Source organism: Pseudorca crassidens, chromosome 10, assembly GCF_039906515.1.
Source record: "Pseudorca crassidens isolate mPseCra1 chromosome 10, mPseCra1.hap1, whole genome shotgun sequence".
NCBI classification, from domain to species: Eukaryota; Metazoa; Chordata; class Mammalia; order Artiodactyla; family Delphinidae; genus Pseudorca; species Pseudorca crassidens.
Genome location: NC_090305.1, coordinates 72,545,560 through 72,567,827, shown reverse-complemented (window position 1 = coordinate 72,567,827; position 22,268 = coordinate 72,545,560). Strand labels below are relative to the sequence as shown.

The following is a 22,268-nucleotide window of genomic DNA, read 5'->3' as shown; positions in this document are numbered from 1 at the left end:
ACACGTGACCTTGCCTCCCCAACCCTGGGCCCTTCAAACAACTAGAAAGCAGCGTAACTTCTTCCGGCAGCGCAAACGAGCTCTCCAAACTCCACTGCCGAAGGAGCCAGGAAAGCCCGCGTTTACAGGCTAAATCCGCAACGTCACATCCTGTCACCTGCCCCAGCCTCCACCTTACATCGAAAATCACCAGCATGAAGAGACCAAAACGCCCGTCGGGGGCGTGTCCCCCCAGAGCCAATGGGCTCTGTCCACCTCCCTCCTCAGTCACTGTTTTGTCTATTCGTGGCCTGTGACGTCAGAGGGAGGAGCGCGGAGGGAGATACGGAAAGTGAGAGGGGCCAGGCCTGACAGTCGCTCTGGAGGCGGAGGAGGAGGAAGATGGTTTACATCTCGAATGGTGAGTTGGAGAGGCTACGTGGGCGACCTCCGTCCTGGGAGGCCGAGCCCCGGGTTTCTTCCATCCTCGCCCGCCGTCCCGGTGCCGCTTTTCCGGGCACGCCCCGCGGCCAGGCGGAGCTGGGGGCGAAGTCGCCCGGGCCTGCGGCTCGTCGGCCGAACGTCCCTGAGCCGCGGCGGGGACCAATGTCCCCGTGGTGACGGCGGTGCCGAGTGCCCGGCGTCCTCGCCCTTCTGGAGCTTCTGCTTGTGGGTCTTGGAAAGTGGTCTTTCCTGTCGGGCGTCAGTGTTCTTAACTAGAAAAGACCACAGTGTTCACGCCGTTACGTAGCGCTTGTGCCTCGGGCACTTTTTTTTAGCGTTGTTCGTTTGTCCGCTCATTGTCTTAATGTCGCCCTATCCGGGTGATACCCTATTATATGTTTTGCGGGTGGAGACTGAGGCGCAGCCGGATTAAATAGCTTGCCCAGGATTACAAAGGTAGTTCTAATGGCTCAGCCGGGTTTCTAACGCAGGTAGGCTGACGTCTGCGTTCTTACGGTTTTCTACTACGCTGCGTCTTTCTGTAATGTGTAGGAGAGTTGAAGAAAAGCTTTGGATAGGCTTTTTCTCCCAGCAGGGGTAGCTCGTCACGCATGTAGCTTTCTGCCCTAATTTCAAGGGGCACAGGGAGTATCATTACTCCCTGTAGGAGCAAGTTGATTATTCCTGGAATGAAGAAGCTGAGAGAGACTTAATTCAGTGACTCCCCAAAGACAGTGGATGGAAAGGAAAGACACAGTATGACTGGGTCGGAACAGTGTCAGAACTGCCTGCCCACTTGTTTGACTCAGGTGAAATAAATGCCTTGGTGCACTCTTAACTAGTTCTTGCATCACTGGAACCAGGTCCTGGTTCTATTTGAGTCATCTGTTTATCTTCAGAGACCATGAAGGTAGTGAGAAATCTTCTGGCTGAGTGCACTTTGCGTTTCTTTGCTTTTCAAAATCTCACTTTCTCTTCTTCCTTGTCTCTTACTTAAAAACCTTTGAAACAAGTAGGTTGATGGACACTGAAGATCAAAGTTTCATCTTCGTTTTGGGCACTTGCAGACTTTGTGTTATATTCTTTGTGGTTAAGGCTGGCAGCTTCTATTATCTATTGAATAATTCTTTGTATTTGTAGTGTGTCTTTTTGTGTATGCATTGTTGTTTTTGATCTACATAAATAACATAAAGGTTCTACTAGGGCCTCTAATCTCACTTTTATAGTTGAGAAATGGCCAACTGCATTCAAGCAACTTATTTCTCTCTGAGGATATTGGGAGGGGAGGTTTCTGCCTTCAGAAACTGGGAAGAAAAGCGCAAAAAATTCAGAATGGTACAAATGCATGCAATATGTTCTTTAGAATCGCAAAGGAAGAAATTGACGGGTTCCAATTAGATCTGTTTCCTCCCTCCCTTCCTTCTTGTCGCTGCGCGCAGGCTTTCCCTAGTTGCTGCGAGCGGGGGCTACTCTTCGTTGCGATGTGCAAGCTTCTCATTGCGGTGGCTTCTCATTGCGGTGGCTTCTCTTGTTGCGCAGCATGGGCTCTAGGTGCACGGGCTTCAGTAGTTGTGGCTCGCGGGCTCTAGAGTGCAGGCTCAGTAGTTGTGGCACAGGGGCTTAGTTGCCCTGTGGCATGTGGGACCTTCCCGGACCAGGGATCGAACCCATGTCCCCTGCATTGGCAGGCGGATTCTTAACCACTGCTCCACTAGGGAAGTCCTAGATCTATTTTCTTAGAAGGACTGTACTAGCATTTCATAGTTGATAAAAACTTTTTCTTACTGTCAAGTGACTTTTTTTTTCTTAACAATTCTATATGATGACTATCCTTGGAATATTTTTTCTCAGAGAAGGAAAATGTCACATCACCCAACGAAGCAGAGCTAGTAAGAGGCAGAACCAAGCCTATCACTCACACTCTGTCTTTAAGTGTAGCCCCTTTTTCTCAGTAGCTCTGTGAGGGCTCAGGTCCAAGTGGATACCTGAAAGTAAGCTGGTCAAGGAAAGAGGAGAAGTAAACTGGGCATGGCAGTGAGTGTTGAAGCCCTTGGGAAAATGGAGAGGAGAGGTAGTTGACAGATGGCTCGTCTCCCAAAATATTCTAACCTGTTGATGTGCAAGACTGAAACTCTAGAGTATTAACTTTTCCTGATGTATCTTCTATTATTTAAAGTGGTTTGAAAAATATATCCATTTTTCTGTAAGATAAAACTGGAGTCTGTAATTCGGATCAAACAGCATTCTGTTAAAGAAAAATAGTGGTCATTTTAATGAGCAAGCCAAATTCTCTTTAGTACTTAGAGCCCACGAATTCTTTGATATATAAAAATTTTAACATAACAACTGATCCTGAAGATTTTAAGGGTATGTATAAACAGTCTTTTTATATAGGCAAGAGACTTTGCAAGTGAAAGAGATACTCAGAACACATTTAGGAAAATGGAAGTGGCGTGAACATTCTTTATATTCACTCATCTCATTTGTTTCCTCAAAATACTTGAATAAAGGTATTGTACACCCATGTTCATAGCGGCATGTTCACAGTAGCCAAAAGGTGGAAGCAACCTAAGTGTCCATCAATAGAATGGATAAACAAAATGTAGTATATACTTACATTGGAATATTCATCAGCCTTAAAAAAGGAAGGAAATATTGACATATGCTGCAATATGGATGAATCCTGAAGACATTGTGCTAAGTGAAATAGCCAGTTACCAAAGTACAAATATTGTATGATTCCTCGTACAAGGTTCCTAGAGCAGTCAAATTCATAGAGATAGAAAGTAGAATGGTGGTTTTCAGGGGCTGGGGGAAGGGAGAAATGAGGAGTTAGTGTTTAATGGGCGTGGAGTTTTAGTTGGGGAAGATGAGAAAGTTCTAGAGGTGGCTGACGGTGATGGTTGTATGATGGTGTGAATGTACTTAATGCCATAGAACTGTACACTTAAAAATGGTTAAAATGGTAAATTTTTTTGTGTGTATTTTACCACAGTAAAAAAAAAAGAGAAAAAAAAAACTTGAAATGTCACCCAGCAGAAATTACAAACTATAGGAGGCATAATTTGACATATTAAAGGAATGACCTCTAGACCACAGAACTTCACTTCCCTAACCTTTCCTTAGAATGATGTACACATAACACACCTTTCCTTGTGTAGACTATTTGGAACAGTGAACAAGTTGAAAACTGAGCCTATGATTGTTACCTAACTGATTAAATGTAATGCATCTTGTGTCAGGGGTTTGTTGCACTAACTGAAGTTTCTTTATTCTTGTCTATAGGACAAGTGTTGGACAGCAGGAGTCAGTCCCCATGGAGATTGTCTTTTATAACGGATTTCTTCTGGGGAATAGCCGAGTTTGTGGTTTTGTTGTAAGTATAGTAGTCCTCTTAATAGCCCTGATATTTAAGTTCAGCTTGCCTGAAGCACTTTTTAATTGTAATTTTTATTAATAGCTTTTCTAAGGGAGATGAAGACTTGTATAGTGATAAAACTGCCCCAAACATCTTTTATGATTATGAATATGTTCCTTGAGTTAGTAAGCTTAACCATGTCTTAGCCGTGGTGGTAACCATTTCAGCCTGCAGCTATGGGGCCAGACCTGCTCGTTCTGCTGCCAGATGACAGCACTTTGCTTTCTCTCTACTGTTCCTGCCTTCAGTGTGTATGTGCAACTTTTATGGCATAGTATACAACAAGTAAACAAGGGGAATTAGATCTTGACTTTTAAAAGCTCCCAAGGCATAAACTTTTTTTTAAATGAAGGATTAGCATCGATACAGAGGAGACAAAAATTTAAACTTCACCATAATTTCAAGCAATTCTTAGTTAAATTCATTTTTTGGTCTTTCATATGCTGTTTGTTTTATGAAAATTGTTCATCTACTAACAAGTCTTACTCATCCAAAGTTTGAATATACATTTGAGTGTCTCGTGGGCAGAGAACTGCAGATATGCAGAGATGTGGGATGTCTCCTTACTTCATTGATTTTAATATCAGTAAATGTCTTCTTTTTACAAGGGGCCTTGCGCTGGGCATGATTGTGGGAGGAGGACGTCAGAGGAGATTATTCCAGGTGGAAGAGGCACAGCAAAGATGGCAGAGAAATTTGAAAATCAGCCTATGCTCTTTATACTTAATTTGATTGTAGCTCTGGTTTAGAAAGATTAATCTGATGGCTGCATGTGGCATAAATTAGATGGGGTAAAATGGAAGAAACCGTTCCATAGAGAAATACAACAGGGGACAGAGAGGCCTAAGTTAAGTTACTCATTGCAAAACTTCTTTGCAATCTCTTACAAATTTCACCTCCATATTGTTTATTTAAAATATTGTTTTAATTTAGTTAAATCCTTCCCGCCCCACAAATAAAATTCCATTTAAACGGATTCCCAGAAAGCCCTGTGCCTCTGGCACACCAGTTCAGCCCCTCCTTCCCCAAGGTAACATTAGGTAGGCTGTTGGCACAGGAAATGGACATGCAGTACTATAAAAGCAGACTCTGGGACTTGACAACTGATACAGAGCAGAGGAAGGAAGTTGGAGATGACTCTGGTTTCAGAGTCATTGCTAGACTCTGTCTAGAAGAGTTACAGCAAACAAGGAAGACAAGGAATGGTGGCTTTGGCACGGAACATAGAACACTCTGTTTAGACTTGTGCTTGCGCTCGATGGTGTTGTCCAGCTGGCTTCAAGAAATGTGGGTTTGGAGCTAAGTTAGGGTAGTCATCCTTCCACAGAGATGATAGTTGGAACCATGGAAATGCATTTTATAATGTTGAAAGTGGATCTTCTGTTGTTTTCTGCCCCTTGTTTCAGTTTCAGAACTCTGTTTCAGCAAGATGTGAAAAAGAGAAGAGGCTACGGAAGCTCATCTGATTCCAGATATGATGATGGAAGAGGGTATAACTTTTTAAATTGATAAACAATGTTTTTACCCCTCTGTGTAATATAATTAAATTAGAGATAAATAGGCAGACAGACATAGTTAGGCTCATGGTAATTAAAGGCTTAAATTCTATTTCACAAAATTAATGTATTACTGTAAATCAAGTTGCCTTTGATTTGATAATCAGAGTTAATCTGACAAAGCTAAAATGTATATCAAATATCCTATGGGAGAAGTCTAAATTAGAGGATGAAAACTGATGGCCAACATTAAAATCTAGAGGTTTCACTTCAGAATCTGGATTTCCAGCTGCTAATGAAAATCTCACGATCCAGCAGCACTGGGTGGGGACTGTGTTTCTATATGGCAAAAATCAGCTGGAGCTGCGTTTCAGTTGGACATTTATAGGAGGAGCTGTTCCGTTTATCCTAACTCTTGCTTGACTCACTTTCCTCATGCGCTTTATGCATCTGGTGTCTTCCAGTATTTGAATTTGTGACTCACGACCTAAATGGTAGTTCCTATTTTAAATAAAGAAGAGGGTCTATTTGAGTGCTTAAAAGGAATCAATTGAAGTAGTGTCTACTAAACAGTAGAAATTAACTTTTCTTATCTTAGGCCACCAGGAAACCCCCCGAGAAGAATGGGTCGAATTAATCATCTGCGTGGCCCTAATCCTCCTCCAATGGCCGGTGGATGAGGAAGGTAACTTAATACCTGCAATTCTGCAGGGATTTCATTTTGAAAATGCCTCCTTAGGCAGGTTTTCTTTAGGAAAGCAGAAGTCAGAACATTTTGTGATTACTCAGACATCTTATTTGGAAAAATATTTTTATCTTAACCCTTGAAAAATTGTCTTTTGAATCAAAATGTCTTTTGAAGAAGGTTTTATAACATGTAATGACTAGCTTTTTTATACAGATCCAAATTACTAACTAGTAACTATTATAACATTTTCTTTTAGGTAAATGTCTGCTCTAAGAAGCAGACAACTGGACAAGCACATTCATAGCAGAAGGAAACCATCAAGAAATGGAGTGTTGACCACACTGGACAAGTTAGATGAATGTGTACTCTAAACAAGGATTGCTCTGTGTCCTCACAGATGAATGAGGTCGTGCTGGGAATTCCCCCCCGCAGGGATCTGGCATGACTGATCGGCAGTTCTATAAATGCACATGTTTGTCTCATCTTTTTTGTATCGTTTATGAAAGCATTAATATAGTTTTAATAAGTAAATATTTTTAGGTTACAAGACTGACTTCTCATCTTTATATAATTAAAACACAGAAGGCTCCAAATTTGAAAATAAATGGCTGCATATTGAGTACTATTAGTGTCACCTTTTTCAACTTCTGAAATACTGTTCATTGCTTTTGTTGTTCTTTATAAATAAATCACAGTGTATTTCAGTAGTATGCATATGATATCTGTGCTCTTGAATTAATTTTTATCTTAAAGCCTATTTGTCCCATGGATCTTTAATACATGTGTCTTACTTGCTACCAGATGTAATTATCAGGGTATTTGTAAAGCCATAACCAACAAGCCTGAGCTACAAAATGTAGATTTGCTAGGTGGTCTTTAAAATCGAGGACTTCAATGCTATCTTTACCAATTTTAATTCTAAACCATTGCTTAAGATACTGCCTGTTGGCTTTAACCCCATCTGAATGCTGGTAACTCTCATTCTTTCACTAGAATGAAAGCTCTATGAGGTTACGGATTTTGTCTTCTTTACCCCAGTGCTTTGAATAGTGACTACGTGTAATAGGCACTGAAATATTTATGGAAAAAATGAATAATACAGATAATTCTACTTTGTGTTTAACAGTCTTTGAAACCAAAGTGTTCAGTAAAATCACTTTTATGTCCGTTTGTAAGTATTTATTCAACTCTGTTTGCCAGGAAATGGGGATGTAGTGGCATTAATAAACACTGGTCTGTATGAAAACCAGACTACAGGCGGACAAGACTGGAAGCAGGGAGTTGGGTTTAGAGGATGTTGTGGTGGTCCAGGTGAGATCGGACCAGGTAGTGGCAGTAGGAGGGGAGAAGTGGATGCATTCAAGGCATATTTGAGGGACTGCGGGATTTGCTGATGGATTTGGATGTAGAAGATGTGGACAATTGAAGAAACAAGTGAAACAAGATGGTGAAAATGGGAGTAGATTTTTGGGGGGGAGGCGGGGATCGAGTTACATTTTGGATATATTTAAGTTTACAATGCCTTGTAGACATCTAAGTGGAGATACTAAATAAGCAGTTGGTTATCAGGGCGAGATCCAAACTGGAAATACATATTTGGGAGTTATCTTCATATTTAAAGCCATGAAACTGGATAAAGTCATCCAAGGAGTGTGAAGAGAGAAGACCTAACTCCAGAGAATCCTAACATCAGAGGCCCGACTGAGCATGGCCAGTGAAGTACGAGGAGAACTAGAATTACGTATGGTGTCTGAGAAGCCAGAAAAGACAGGTGTGATGACGAAATGAGACACCAGTTATCAGCTGCTCCATAGCAAGCACGGAAAACAAAACGCAAGTAGGTTGCGGGCATGCTGCAGCCAGGACCAATCACAGCAACATCCAGCCAGTGCAGCCTCCCACCTTACCCTCCTCCGGGCAGCTCCGCCCTTCCGCTTTCCCGGAATGCTCTGGGCCGACTCCCGGCGGCCATCTTGGTTGTGGGCAGTCGGCCGAGAGGTTGCGCCTGTTTCGAGGCCTGTTCTCTGGTGGTCGCGTTGCGTCGTTGAGGCTAGAGGCTGGAGGGGCGTCGGCGGCCGAGATGACCCAGGCCGAGAAGGGGGACACGGAGAATGGGAAAGAGAAGGGCGGGGAGAAGGAGAAGGAGCAGCGCGGCGTGAAGCGACCCATCGTGCCCGCGCTAGTGCCGGAGTCGCTGCAGGAGGTGAGGCGCCGGGGGCGGGCCTCGGACTCGGCTTCCGGGCGGGGCGGGGGGCCGCGGAGCTGGGCGAGGGGGAGGAGGCTGGCGAACGGCGGGAGTCTTCGGGCGCCCACCCAGGTGGGTGGTGCAAGGGGGTCGTCCCCCGCTTGCTCCGAGGGCACAGTGCAGATGGCCAGGCCAGTGACACCAGCCACTGTGCGAACCCCAGCCTCCCGGGCTATGAGACCAGCACAGGGCTGTCACCTTCCTGCCAACTAGTTTGAGGGGGCAGACTGGATGGTGTGTAAGGGCCTTGCCAGTTCCCACTCTCTAGGATTCTCCCACTTGGCGGGAAGGGGGAGCTCACGATTGGGGATGGGCAGTAAGTATCTAGGGCATGGAGTGGGATGGGGTAGTGCAGAGGACCATAGGGGGAGGTATTGGGCACACACAGCAGGTACCTCCTCCAGCCCTGACGGTCTGGGACAGTTTCTTCAATGGAGGTGACACCTGGGCAAAGACCTAAAGGATGATTAGGAGTTAGCCAGGGGGAATGTGAGGGCAGGAGAACAGCATGGAAGAGACCTGGGCCAAGGGAGGATATGAAATGTTGGAGATGAGGATGTCTGGAATTGAGGAAGAAGAGGGAGCAAGACATGAGACTGGAGATCTTAACAGGGATGGCATCAAGAGGGTCGTATAAGCCAGAGCCTGGCCTCTTCTGAAGGGAATGCAGAACTTGGGAAGAGACAGCCAGACTCCGAGCTACATGATTAACTCGTTTAATCCTCACAATAGCTCTGAGGTAGGAACTTTATCTAGAGCAAGGAAGTGGCACAGCCTGAATTTCGAGCCAGATTTGTGAATCTGGAGCCTGGGCCATTAGCCACTATAACAACATTTGCTTAACTTCAGTCCTGTAACAACTTTTGGTTTTTCCATATCCTCTGTGAGACCTCTACCATTATTTGCTGAATAAGTTTTTTTACTCAATTTTATCTTAAGCAGTAATGTCCAGGAAATGATGTGTAGGATGTATTGGCTAGTTGTTTTCTAATATGTTAAGGTAGATATGTAATTATTAAAAACTGCTTGTCCACACTTTGGAGAACTGCGTTTACTACCCCAGAGCTTCCCCATCAGTGTGCTGCAGCCTGTGTACTATTAATGAGGTACAGATGTCCCTGATGGCAAGCCACCTCATCTGTTTAACTCAGTTTGCTAGCTAAATGTTGTCTGCCATAGCACGCAAAAGCTTGAGAAGTGTGCTGCAGAGCACCAGGCCATGTGAGAGTGGTGCCATGGGCATTCAACAAATGCCTACTAGGCTCCTGTATGCCATGCACTGGGCACAGAGTAGTGAACAAGAGAGTAGTAGTCCTTTACATGAAGGTTTTGTCTTTTGAGAGAGCAGACAGTAAATCATTACAAGAATGATAAGTGTCATGAAAAGGAGGGGTGCCATAAGATCTTATTGCAGGGGGACAAATAAACCTGGTCTGATGACATTCAACTTTAGACCTGAAGGGAGGAGTAAGATTTAACAGGGAGAAAGAACACTGCAGGCAAGGGGAGTTGCGTTTGTGAAGGCCTGAATGTCAGCACAGTGAACTAAAAAATCAGGAGACATCTGGATTGGGAAGATTAAAGAGACTGAAAAGTAAGTGGTTCTAGAGTAAAGCTAGAGAAGTAGGCAGGGTCTTGATCTTGGAGGTTCTGGACTGTATCTTATTGGAAAGTTACGGAAATATTTTAAATGAGGACATGCCAAGAAGACACAACTGTAGCTTAAGGGCAGAGCAGAGTAGGTGCTGATTTAGAAGTCACACTGGAATGGTGATTCTCAACAGAGGCATCCTGTTGTCAAAGGGATTGTTGGAGTCCCTTCTTCCCCCACTGCCTCCTGAAACTCTGGGTCCCTCAACAGGTTTACGTGGTAAAGGTTCCCTAGTGATTCAGGTTATATTCTGCCCCCTTGAGAATTACAGATCTAAAAGCCCACAGTCGTTACTCCACTGTCCTGATTTGTGCTGCTTTGTCAGTCCTTGTTCACTGTCTCCCAGTAATGGATGGTGAAATGCAGCAGAGCTTTCTGACCTGTGAGGATAGAATTGTGAACTCCGGTTTTTTAACCGCAGACTCTTGCCAGATCAGGTAAATAGTACAGAACCAATAAGGGTAAAGTGTTTAAAAAACAATGACGAAAATACAGTTCATGCACATTCTCGGAAGTGCTCCATGTATAAAGTCCACTTACTTTCCAGCATTGCAAAACAGTGATTCTCATCTTAAATTAACTTCTTCCCTCACCTTCTCAACCAGTGTTGTCACATCTGAGTGATCATACTAATTACTTTAGGAGCTTTTGTAAATTGCAGATTCCTAGGCTCTCTCTTCCTGGAGATTCTGAATCAGAAAATTTGTAGTGAAGCTTTAGGGTCTTTTTTGTTTTGTTTTGCTTTAACAAGGATCTTAAGGTGATTCAGATTTAGGGAACCCCATACTTCACAAGTCATAGTATTCCCCACACTCTTATTCGTTGTTTAACTCTCTTCTCTAGTAAATGGGAAGTTCTCTAGTGGTCAGGACTTTGTCCTGGTCACCATTGTACCCACAGTGATTGGCACAGAAATGCCCCCAAATTATAGCTTGATTTGCATTGGGTACTTAGGATTTCGTTCACTTAAACAAATATTTGTTGACCTATGTACCCTGAGTCAGATCCTTGGCACACAGATACAAAAAGAGTTTGCATGCAGGCAGAGAGCAATATTTGGATGCCTCTCAGAGAACTCCCTTTACTGAATTATTTTGATACCTTTGAGTTTGATAGTCATTACAGGAAACTAATTTCTTAGTCTAGCCTGTTACCTCTGTGTTATTTAACATGTTACCTGCATGTTATTTACTAAGGTCACACTCCTATGTTTTGTATTTGCAGCAAATCCAGAGCAACTTCATCGTTGTCATACATCCAGGTTCAACAACTCTGAGAATCGGTCGAGCCACAGACACACTTCCTGCCAGCATTCCTCATGTTATTGCACGAAGACACAAACAACAAGGGCAGCCCCTGTACAAAGACAACTGGCTCCTAAGGGAGGGACTAAATGTAAGTCAAAAATGGAGGACGCTGGCGTTCCAGTGGTTAGGACTCCGAGTTTTCGCTGCCGAGGGCCCGGGTTCAATCCCTGGTCAGGGAACTAAGATTCCACAAGCCGTGCAGTGTGGCCAAAAAACCCAACACCCCCCCTCCCCCCCCCCCCCCCCCCCCCCCGCCCCGTCGCAGCACACTCACACAAAAGAAATGTGAGACCTAAAGAGAAAGCCCAGGGTTGTCTCCTTGGGAGGGCTTCAGTATTCAATGTATGCTATAATCTTGAACGACATCTTCATAGCTTTAATGTATTTTAAAATAACGACATCATTCAGGGTTACAAATGTCATTTTTTATCTGAGCTATCAATTTTAGATTGTACAGAAATAATTATAACAAAAGTAAATCTAATTTTTTAACCCATCAGGATGAATTGGGTATTGATGAAGATGATCTTTAGTGGAAGATACAGAATTGTCACTCCCTTAAAATGATGCATCCAGGTGTCTATTAACTGACTGCCATATTTTCTCTTCCAGATACTTAGAGTTTAAACTGAGCTCATATTTTCAATCTGTAGCAAATTGAATTGCTACAATAAGCACTTGTTACAATCTTAGATCAAATCATAATTTAAAGGCAAAAAGTAGTGTTTCCTTGGAGTAAGCATTTACTTAGGATGCAGTAGGCATCCTATTTTGCAGGTGATAATTAACAGGAAAGTTTTTGTGATAGGTGTTAAATATGTGTATTGCGTTGTAATCTGCTTTAAGTTTTAAATCAAGGGTAGTTTTAGGAACTTGCAGTTTCTATAATTCTTATAGTAAGCCTTAGGGTTCCATTTTTTAGCATAACTAGCAGACTCTCCTTAAGTCCATTTCTAAGCTTAAGTATAACTTGACAGTGTAAGAATCTAAAATTCGCATATCTTTGGATCTTACAATTCTATTTTAGGAATAAATCTCAGGAATAAAAATGGAAAGAAAACAAAATAATATTTTATAAAAATATAGTGTTCTTTGCAATATCACAAGAACTTGAATACTCATTAATTAAGTGAAATAACACATGAAGGAATAAAACATTGTTATAAAATTGTAAACATGAGAATTATATAGATATATGGAAGAGTCTCTCGAATACTTTGTAAATATAAAGTAGCAGTGCTCTCATATCAGTCAAAAGTCACTTGAGGTTATAGATTTTTGCAGATAGTTTTATGGCGATGGCTCTTTTCTGATTTTTTAATTTATAAATAATAAGAAGATTACTTTGAATTCTTAAGATTAATGCATGTGACAAAGGTGAAGGACATGCTACTCGTTGATGAGGGAGCATTTGCTCTTGCTGGATTAAATTAGTATTTTGCCATTTCTTTCTCTTTTTCACTAAATTCTTTATACTCTTCATCTCTCTTCTTTTTCCCCAGAAACCTGAAAGTAATGAACAAAGACAAAATGGCCTTAAAATGGTGGATCAAGCAATATGGTCTAAAAAGATGTCAAATGGTACAAGACGGATTCCTGTGTCCCCTGAGCAGGTTCAGTCTCAACTCTTTCTTCAGATTCATTCTTTGACCACTGCTATTAAGTCGTAACCATTCGTGTGCGCTCCCTGTTTCATTATGCAAATTCAAGATGGGATTTCCTTAAAAGAGGAAGAAAAAACATTCTTAACCACCTACAGAATACCTGAATTGGTGTTGCAGATGTCTAGGCAAGCCAAATAATTTGTAAGGTGGTGATTCTTGTGTCAAGTTGACGAAAATTTAATTTATCTGAGAGTCTTAAGTGTGTAATTCCAGGATCTTGATGGGAAGCTGTATTCTTACTACATTTGTCATTTTAATGTGATAAACCAGTGCTGCTAGGAATGGACATGAGTCTATATGATATATAAATCTGTATTCAACTTTCAGCAGAGTACAGTATTAATTTTGGACTGACTGAATCACTGCCTGAGTGTTAACATTATGGGAGAAATCAAGATTGTGGTATAGGGCAGGAGAATCCACTTGTGACCAATCAATATTTTGTCACATATCTTGGATTTATGATTAAAATTTGCCACTGTATCTGGTCTGCGAGAGAGGAGAAAAGAGGACAACCCCTTTTTGTTTTCTTGCATGCATTCAGAGAATTTTTGGATGCTCTTTTGTTTCAGGCACGTTCCTACAACAAGCAGATGCGACCTGCGATTTTAGATCATTGCTCCGGAAATAAGTGGACAAACACATCTCATCACCCTGAGTTTTTGGTAGGAGAAGAGGTAGGAAACATCTTTACAGTGAAATGGAAGAAGAAAACCTAGATACTATTTGTAAAATTAATTTGCTTTGCCACCTAGTTCTAGTTTTTCTTAGCATTCTGTAATCCTACCCTGAGGACCAGATATTCACACTGGCTCCTGAGATGTTACATACACCACTCTCAACATTAGAACAGTCAGCAAATGTTAATGATAACTTCTGGCCTTAGGTTTTTGAATGTGAATCTAGAAAACCCTGAGAGAAGAGTTTTAACAATGTATTCATCTCCCTGTCTTTTCTAGGCCCTGTATGTTAATCCTCTGGACTGTTACAATATTCACTGGCCTATCAGAAGAGGTCAGTTAAATATTCACCCAGGACCTGGGGGCTCCCTTACAGCTGTTCTGGCAGATATTGAAGTAATATGGTCTCATGCGATACAAAAATACTTGGAAATCCCACTGAAAGATTTAAAGGTAAACTAAAATGACCAGTTATTGGATTGTCTTTAAGATTCTTGGTCAATAAAAGTATACTATACTCAGTTGTTTGTAAGACAGTGTTCTTGAAGCCTTCTCGACCTTAAGCTGTTAAGGATATCTTTTTTCCTTCACTGAATTCCCCTCTGGTGCTTTCTTTTTTCTTTCATTTTGTTTGGTTCTTGGTGTTCCTGTCAACTGCTCTGCAATCAGCAAGCTTGCTCATGTTTATGCCTTCTCTCTGGACCTTTTTCGGAAACATCAGTTGTCTTATTTTTCACTTTACAAGTGTTAAATAGCTCAAAGGGAAAAAAGCCCACAAAACTTCAGCATTTTCTGTTTTTTTTTCATAAAACCTAAAGGATAGCAGAGAGCTTTGAGTTTTTATTTTGGGCCTCTAGCCATTGCTGCTACTGCTTTAGAGAGAATCCTCTTTGACGACAAGTGTGGTGAAATTTATTTTGACCTGACTTGAGTGTTAACCATTTTATATTTTTTTCTTTGTTCTTTTTAGTATTATAGATGTATCTTGTTAATTCCTGATATCTATAATAAACAGCATGTGAAAGAATTAGTGAATATGATCCTAATGAAGATGGGGTTTTCAGGTATGTCTGATATCCCAGTGAAATCTGCCTGAAATGAGATTGTTTTTTTTTTTTCCTGACAAAGTTAATCTGATTCACTGCTTTATTGAAATGCTTATTCTGGGAGGGTCAGTGATACTTGGGTGATTGCCTGGAGGTTCCTAGATTTTAACTGAATATTTGTTGTAGGATCTTTCCTGCTCCCCAGGTGTTCACGCCTCTACCTTTTGTTTTTCAGGGATCGTGGTCCATCAGGAGTCTGTGTGCGCCACCTATGGCAGTGGTTTAAGCAGCACGTGTATTGTAGATGTTGGAGACCAAAAGACAAGCGTGTGCTGTGTGGAGGATGGGGTCTCTCATCGGAACACTCGGTGAGGAGCTTGGGAGGACGTATTCCCTGCTCCTTCTCCCCACACAGCCTGTTCAACTGAAAGCATCATGAGTTAGAAAGAAGTTTTTGTAAGGAATTACATACTCAGATTTTTCTTGTGAAACTAGTAAGATTGTGGAAGTGCAAATTCTAACACGGCTATAAATAGCCAATTTTACCCTTCCCATTTGAACTCTCTAATATGAGTTCACATTAGCAGCTCCTGAAAGCCCTAGTGTGTGTTGTGTGCTTTCCCACAGAGGAAGTGTGTATGTTAGCTCTGTGTCTTTCACTATGGTGTGGCAGAGAGATACCAATCACATTCACAGCAAAGCTTTATTTGGGCAAGTCATGTAGGAGAAAATAGGTTTTCAGGTCTGAATTCTCTAGCTAGCTAGCATTTTGAGTATTTGCTTTTCTCGTCATAATTGTTTTTGGTGAGTGAGGAGTAACTTTATGGTGGTCAAGTCCATTCATTATGTCATCTCTGATAGAAGAGGTAATAACATAACTAGCAGGAGCAGGTTTGCTGCTTGTCTGTCCTGAGATAAGCCCAGCAGAGGTAAGCACACTGAGGCAGTGCACACACCAGTTCTCTGCAGCATTTTGTGCTTCCAGGATGGCTTCTTCAGGATGCTTTAATTCTTCCTGTCACCCACATAGGAAGTTTGACTCTTAAGTCAAAGAAACAAATTTAAAAGAGGGTCCAAGCAGTCCATGAGAAAGGTTAATTTGTTACCTCCCGCCCCAAGTTACAGTGCATTCTCAAACCCAGATTGAGTTGTTTGGGCTCATCCATTTGTAACACCTAATGCCATTAGTTTTCAAAGTATAGAGAAAACACTGGACCCAGGTCTTCTACCACTAAAACAGCACAGCAGTGATCTTTCCAAATCGTAGAAATATTCAGTTAGTAGATAGTATTCGCTCAGGTTTTCTCCCTTAACTTTGTCTTATGGTGTCACTGCCTGCCATTTCTACATGTTGGTGAGTGTAGACAGTCAAACAGCTGTTATAGGCTACACATATGGACTTGGAAATGAGCTGGATTTAATGTGTATTCTGTTTCTTGGACAGTTTTTGCAAATAGCATTTTTTGCTTCTAGATGTTCACCACTGGTTTTTGCTAGCTTCCTTTCTCTATCCCTTACATCCATTCTGTCCTTTCATGCTTTAATTTATCTCTACAACATTTCTTGCAACTTGCTGTGTTTCACTGTGCCTGACTGAGTTTTTGGAGCACCCTTTGCACCTTCTTAACTGACAGCTTACCCACCTGCCCTTTTCTCTTAACACTAGGCTCTGTCTGGCATATGGTGGATCTGATGTGTCAAGATGTTTTTACTGGCTGATGCAGCGAGCTGGGTTCCCTTACAGAGAATGCCAGTTAACAAATAAAATGGATTGCCTTCTTCTGCAGCACCTTAAAGAAACTTTTTGTCATTTAGATCAGGTGGGAGCAAAATCAAAATTGCTGATTATTTTTGTTTTCAGGAAAAATTGAAGATATTTAAAGCTAATTAAAAATTTAACAGTATTATGCAACCTGTTCAACCCAAGTTTATAAAGCCTTGAGGCTGAAGCTCTTAAGGAGTGAGAGAGTTTTCTGGTAAGGTCAGAGCTGTACGGATGTGTCTCAGGCTCTGGAAAACACAGCTAGTATTTTTAAGAGAGTTTAGCAGATGTCTCTCTCCTTAGGATCTACAATCATTCTAATAAAGGATAAAGATAAACCTTTGGATGTAATGCATAGTAGCAGGTAAATACATAGGTATAGACAGTTAATAAAATGGTATCATTTGAAGCACTTACTTGGTATTGTGAACAGTCAACATTTAGTCATTGCTGTGTATGAATTGCTACCTTTTTATGCTATTTGTTTTAGACCTTTCTTTTTCCAACTTATTTTAAAGCATTTTTCAAGTAATGTAATTCTGAATAAAAATTTTTTTGAGAAACATTAAGGCGGGGTAATAACATTTCCCAGTTATTGAGGGAATTTGCTTACTGGTTTGGACATTGTATTGGTGTGTGTTGATAATGAAGCAAACAAAAATGTACATAATGGGAATTTCAGAAATGTTGAAAGAGAATCAAGGTACAGTTGAACTCTTGTTTTATTAAGTGCCAGTGGAAGTCGTAGGAAGTTGTAGGGCAGCCCTTTTATAGGTGAGATTTAGATGGCATTTGAAGAGTTTGCATGCACTTTTACTGATTCACTGACAGCATCTTTTCCTGGAATCAGGACATCTCTGGGCTTCAGGACCATGAGTTTCAGATTCGACATCCAGATTCCCCTGCCCTTCTTTACCAGTTTCGATTAGGAGATGAAAAACTCCAGGTAACACATCGGTATATATTTCCATGGGTAGAAAGAAAGGCAGCCAGGTTCAATCAGACTGAGAGAATATGTACTTGCTGGAAACCTCATGAGGTGAGAATGTCAACTGGTTGTAAATTAGATGCTAACCCAACATTTAAACCACTGGTAGAGTACAGATTAGAACAGATCTGAGCCATTATTTTAATTAGCCAGTATGTGATGAGTTGTTATTTAGAAAGAGGCACCATTCTTACTAGGAAATTATAAAGTAGATTACTAGGCACTTATTTTACATTTACTTTGAGATTTCTGGTGTTATATCACCCATTCAATTTGATGATAAGTTAGTTTTCTGGCCTATCATGCACTGAAAAAATAATGTTACTTCTGAAAGAGAATGCTTACTTGGTCTAACTTACAGGATCTGATCTGCCAGTTTTGTTTTTGGAAGAACAAAATTTATTTAATGGGTCAGTTTTTTCAGAAGGCAGTATCCTTGGTTGGTCATTCTTTTCCTTCCATGCACAGGCTCCGATGGCTTTGTTTTATCCAGCAACTTTTGGAATCGTTGGACAGAAAATGACAACTTTGCAGCACAGGTCCCAGGGTGACCCTGAGGATCCTCATGATGAACATTACCTGCTGGCCACACAAAGCAAGCAAGAACAGGTCTGTGGTAATTCTGTGTGAGAGGAGACAGTTTTGTCCCTGTATGAGAAGTTTGCCCATAATTAATGCATCATTGCAGTGGCTGCAATCTGACAGTATACTAAAGCTGATACTGTTTTCAAGACCATAGATGAAATCTGTGTTTAAAATCCAGATGACAGATTTCTTTATTCAGCAAACATCAATTTTCAGAATATCAATCTACAAGATACTTCCCTTTTGGCATGTATTTTTTAAGTACTTTATGTATAATACTTTATCTACTTTTGAATATTTATCCAGTAGTAGTTTCAGTAAAAGCTTACCTATTTTTAAATTATCATGCAAAAACTGGGTGGCACAGGCAAAGAGCTGAATTTGCCCAAAGCTGATCCTAGTTTTAGGATGTCTGATTCAGGGGCACAAATTAAAGCTCTTATCTGCTAATGAAACAGCAGCTCATGATGAAGAGAAGAGGGCAGTGAACCTTTTCTAGTTTTTGTTCCTGTCCCAAAGCTGAGCGTGGGGTGCTTAGATAAGGTCTGAAAATGAGGACCCATAACAGCCAGTGGCCTAAGAATTCCAGTGAACTACTACACTTAGAAACTCAGGGGGAAAAGTTCATCTACATCGACATTTCAATCTTAAAAATCCTATCAGTAATAGCAAAGTTATAGCTCTTTTACTCAGGAGGAGCTGTGGAGGGTTGGAGGCAGGGAAGGCTTTCCTGAGGAAGAGCCATTTGAGAGAGAGGGATCTAGGGGGAGAGTGAGGTGTTACCTCACGCGCTGCCTGCCCATGATTGTTTTGGAATTGTCAGCACTTCCTCATCTTCTGCACACCACCCCTGACTCCTAGTTATCCTGGGGTGGGGATCAGGTGCTTGTTCGTAGAACTATGGTGTGTTTCCTCTCTGCAGCACAGTGACAGACCTTCTTTTTATAGAGTGTAGAGTAGTGGGGTAGGGAGAAGGGGGGGATCTAGCTGGAGAACATCAACCGTGTTCTATCATAGCCTTACCATCCATTTGATTCTCCTTTTGATTGATTTAAAGTCTGCAAAAGCTACTGCTGACCGAAAGTCTGCATCCAAACCCATTGGATTTGAGGGGGATCTTCGTGGCCAGTCCTCTGATCTTCCAGAAAGACTGCATTCCCAGGAGGTGGACTTGGGATCCTCCCAGGGAGACTGCTTGATGGCTGGCAATGATTCTGAGGAAGCTCTCACTGCACTGATGTCCCGGAAGACTGCCATCTCGCTGTTTGAAGGGAAAGCCCTGGGCCTGGATAAAGCCATCCTCCATAGCATAGACTGTTGTTGTAAGCACGTCTGGGAGCCGGGAGAGAGCAATTACAGGGTTCAGGCTAGGGTGTAGTTTTGCCCTGCAGCATGTTCATGCCAAAGCTTTTGAGCAAAAAAAAAGAAAAAGAAAAAAAAAAGCTATTGAGCATCTGCTTTGCGCCTACATTGTCAGGTGTTAGGATCTGGTTCCTGGCCTCGCTGAGCATGGAGCCTAGTGGAAGAGACCAAAACAAGTCAGCTTACCACACAAAGATGAAATTACAACTGTGGCAGGTGCTACAAAATTGAACTAAAGGGTTCTGACTGAGAGTTTCTGATTGAAGGATTTAATAAGGGGTTTTTACTCAGGAGGAGCTGTGGAGGGCGGGGAGGCAGGGAAGGCTTTCCTGAGGCAGAGCCATTTGAGAGAGAGGGATCTAGGGGGAGAGTGAGGTGTTACCTTGGTATTCCAGGTAGACGAAGAAGCCTGTGTGAAGGCCAGTGTGGCTGGAAAGCAGGATGTAGGGTGAAGCTGTGGGAAGTGGTGGGTACACACCACGCTGGACTTTGTAGGCCCCCCTAGAGATTCTGGTCCTAATCCTGCTACTAGCAGGGTCGGGGGTGGGACAGCAACATGCTCACATTTGTGTTTTGCAAGGTTCCTCTGGCTGCATGGTAGCATTGTCTAGGATGGGTTGGGAGAGAGACCTTTGAGAAGGCTCCTGCAGTTATCCAAGCAAGAGATGGTGGCTTGGCCTGGGGTGGTGGTGGATATGGAGAAAAAGCGTGGAAGGGATTTCACTGTCTTTTCAGCGTCTGATGAAGCCAAAAAGAAGATGTACAGCTCCATCCTGGTGGTGGGAGGTGGTTTGATGTTTCATAAAGCTCAAGAATTTCTGCAGCACAGAATTCTCAATAAGATGCCACCTTCATTCAGGCGAATTATTGAAAATGTGGATGTGATCACAAGGCCCAAGGTATGTTGTACACAGTGCAAGTTGTACTCTTGCCAGTGAAACAGCATTATTTCTAGTTGTAATGTATTGGACAGAGAAAATCCTGGGAGGCGTGGGTTTGTGTCTGGGGAGTTCTTAAGGTCTTGGAGCAAGTGGAAAAATTACTTTCAGCAGGTCACAGATGTGGTGAAAGGAGCTCTGGACTAGGGACTAGATTACTGGCTTTTAGTCCCTGCTGTGCCCTCCAAACTAGCATGACTGACTTCCGCCTTTGTCAGAGGACTGGATGGGGCAAGGAGAAGACTGACTGTTCTCACGCTGTCAGCCAGAACAATTCCATTTTATCTCTTTCATATTAAGAATCTCCTGCTGGTCCCTAGACCAGGTGATCTTCAGGGATCTTTTTGATTTGAACTATCTTGGCAACCATAAACACAGGAATTTAGAAAAGGATTGTGTCTGTATTTTATTATTCTCACTGACAATTCCTGGGAATATTTTTATTTAATTTTAACTCTGAGGGAGGGATTGTGGGATATATTTATTCCAGTCAAACTTCAAAATAAGTTATGTCCTTATATATGTTCCTGCCTATAGGGACTCTATGTGGAATAATAGTAAATAGTGAATAGTAGCATTTTCAGTAATAAAAACTAAACAAATTTCTTGTGAGTTGAAATAGAAGATGTCTGTGGTTCATGGATCTTTCATGGGTCTTTAATGCAAGTTGAAAATCTGATTTATTCCATATTGACTCAGCAGCGTGTTTTCTACCCCCAAATTCAAGTAAATGTCTTGTCTGCTTACACTGAAATATCTTTGTTTATCACCTCTCTAGGACATGGATCCCCGGCTGATTGCATGGAAAGGAGGGGCAGTGTTGGCTTGTTTAGATACGACACAGGAGTTGTGGATTTATCAGAGAGAATGGCAGCGCTTTGGCGTTCGCATGCTACGAGAGCGAGCTGCTTTTGTGTGGTGAAATGGACAGAAAAGCCACTGTTGAAGACCAACACATAACCTTGTGGTATAAGACTCTTATAGAACATTTATATTCTAATTTATTGACCTAGGTGCTTAAGTTTTATGAAATAAATGAATTTTAACTTTTATGTTGAGAACATGACATTGGTGTAAAAAATAAGCTGCTTTTGTAGTCAGGACATTTGAGAATAAATACGAACTTAGTCTTCAGTGGTAAACTCTCCTGCCCCTTCTTCAGGGTCTCTAACTCCCGATGATCTAAATTGTTGCAGTAGAATGGTTCTCAGGTGGTAAAGCCCTTCATTTAGGTTGGCTTCTGAGAGTCATCAGGCAGTCTTACATAACCATGAGGGGTGGGGGTGTGACTGTGTACGTGAATTGTGAGAAATGTCTGGTCACGCATTTTCCCTCTTATCTAGTACAGCAAGCACATATGTCATGACTTGTGTATGCTGCTACAATTCCAAATAGGAAAGAAAGTTTTTTGTTTTTTAAAAATTTTCTCCTGTATTACAAAAAATATTGGGGCACATTCAGGTCTAGATTTCGAGAGGCAAAGATTTAAGGCTGGGCTGGCTGGCTTTTGTTACTGACATAATCTAGGGTGGGCTTGGGGAAGGAAAACAGTCATTGACCAAAACAGAACAGAAATGAAAACTCATTTGCTTCCTAAAGCCAGATAGAAATGATTTAGCTTAATGATTTTCTAATGTGTCGTACAGATAAACAAGGAGACTGCTGTAATTTCTAACTTAAGCATCAGGTCCCCAATTTTCCTTTACCTGAAAAATGAAGTGAAAGTTCTTGGAGTACTTTTTGTTCAGTATGATCAGTTGACCTTAATCTGTGAGCAGTCTGAACCAACGTTTAAATACAGACAGCTATTACCACCAGTGGTCCAGGCCTTGGTGCAGCCTTCTGAGCCCCGGCAGAGGAAGGGAAGCAGGTTTGGAGACTGGAGCCAGCCAGCACAGCCTATGAGCTCAGAGACCTGGGAGGGTGGGGAGGATGCCTGATTCCTGCCACTCCCTGCCAGGGACCATCTCGCTCCCCTAGAACTGAGGGTGGGAGTGGGGCTGGGGGAAAGACAA

The 22,268-nt window shown here is 41.9% G+C and overlaps 2 protein-coding genes across 3 annotated transcripts; both read left to right on the top strand.

Moving 5' to 3' along the window:
• Positions 1-261: 261 nt before the first annotated feature.
• SELENOK (selenoprotein K) lies at positions 262-6,026 on the top strand. Its single transcript, XM_067754781.1, has 4 exons — positions 262-400; positions 3,709-3,799; positions 5,248-5,331; positions 5,936-6,026. The coding sequence occupies exons 1-4, from the start codon at positions 382-384 to the stop codon at positions 6,024-6,026; spliced, it is 285 nt and encodes a 94-aa protein (XP_067610882.1). The 5' UTR covers positions 262-381.
• Positions 5,280-21,305, top strand: ACTR8 (actin related protein 8). Of its 2 annotated transcripts, XM_067754777.1 has the most exons (15): positions 5,280-5,331; positions 5,936-6,022; positions 6,282-8,228; positions 11,146-11,316; positions 12,731-12,841; positions 13,465-13,569; positions 13,852-14,025; positions 14,543-14,636; positions 14,854-14,986; positions 16,285-16,438; positions 17,231-17,326; positions 17,837-17,977; positions 19,011-19,275; positions 20,051-20,214; positions 21,032-21,305. In XM_067754777.1, exons 3-15 carry the CDS (start codon positions 8,106-8,108, stop codon positions 21,173-21,175), a joined length of 1,875 nt encoding a protein of 624 aa, XP_067610878.1. In that variant the 5' UTR covers positions 5,280-5,331; positions 5,936-6,022; positions 6,282-8,105; the 3' UTR covers positions 21,176-21,305. The 2 variants fall into 2 exon arrangements, with proteins under 2 accessions (XP_067610878.1, XP_067610879.1); XM_067754778.1 differs by lacking the exons at positions 5,280-5,331; positions 5,936-6,022; positions 6,282-8,228 and adding an exon at positions 8,292-8,342.
• The last annotated feature ends 963 nt before the right edge of the window (positions 21,306-22,268 follow it).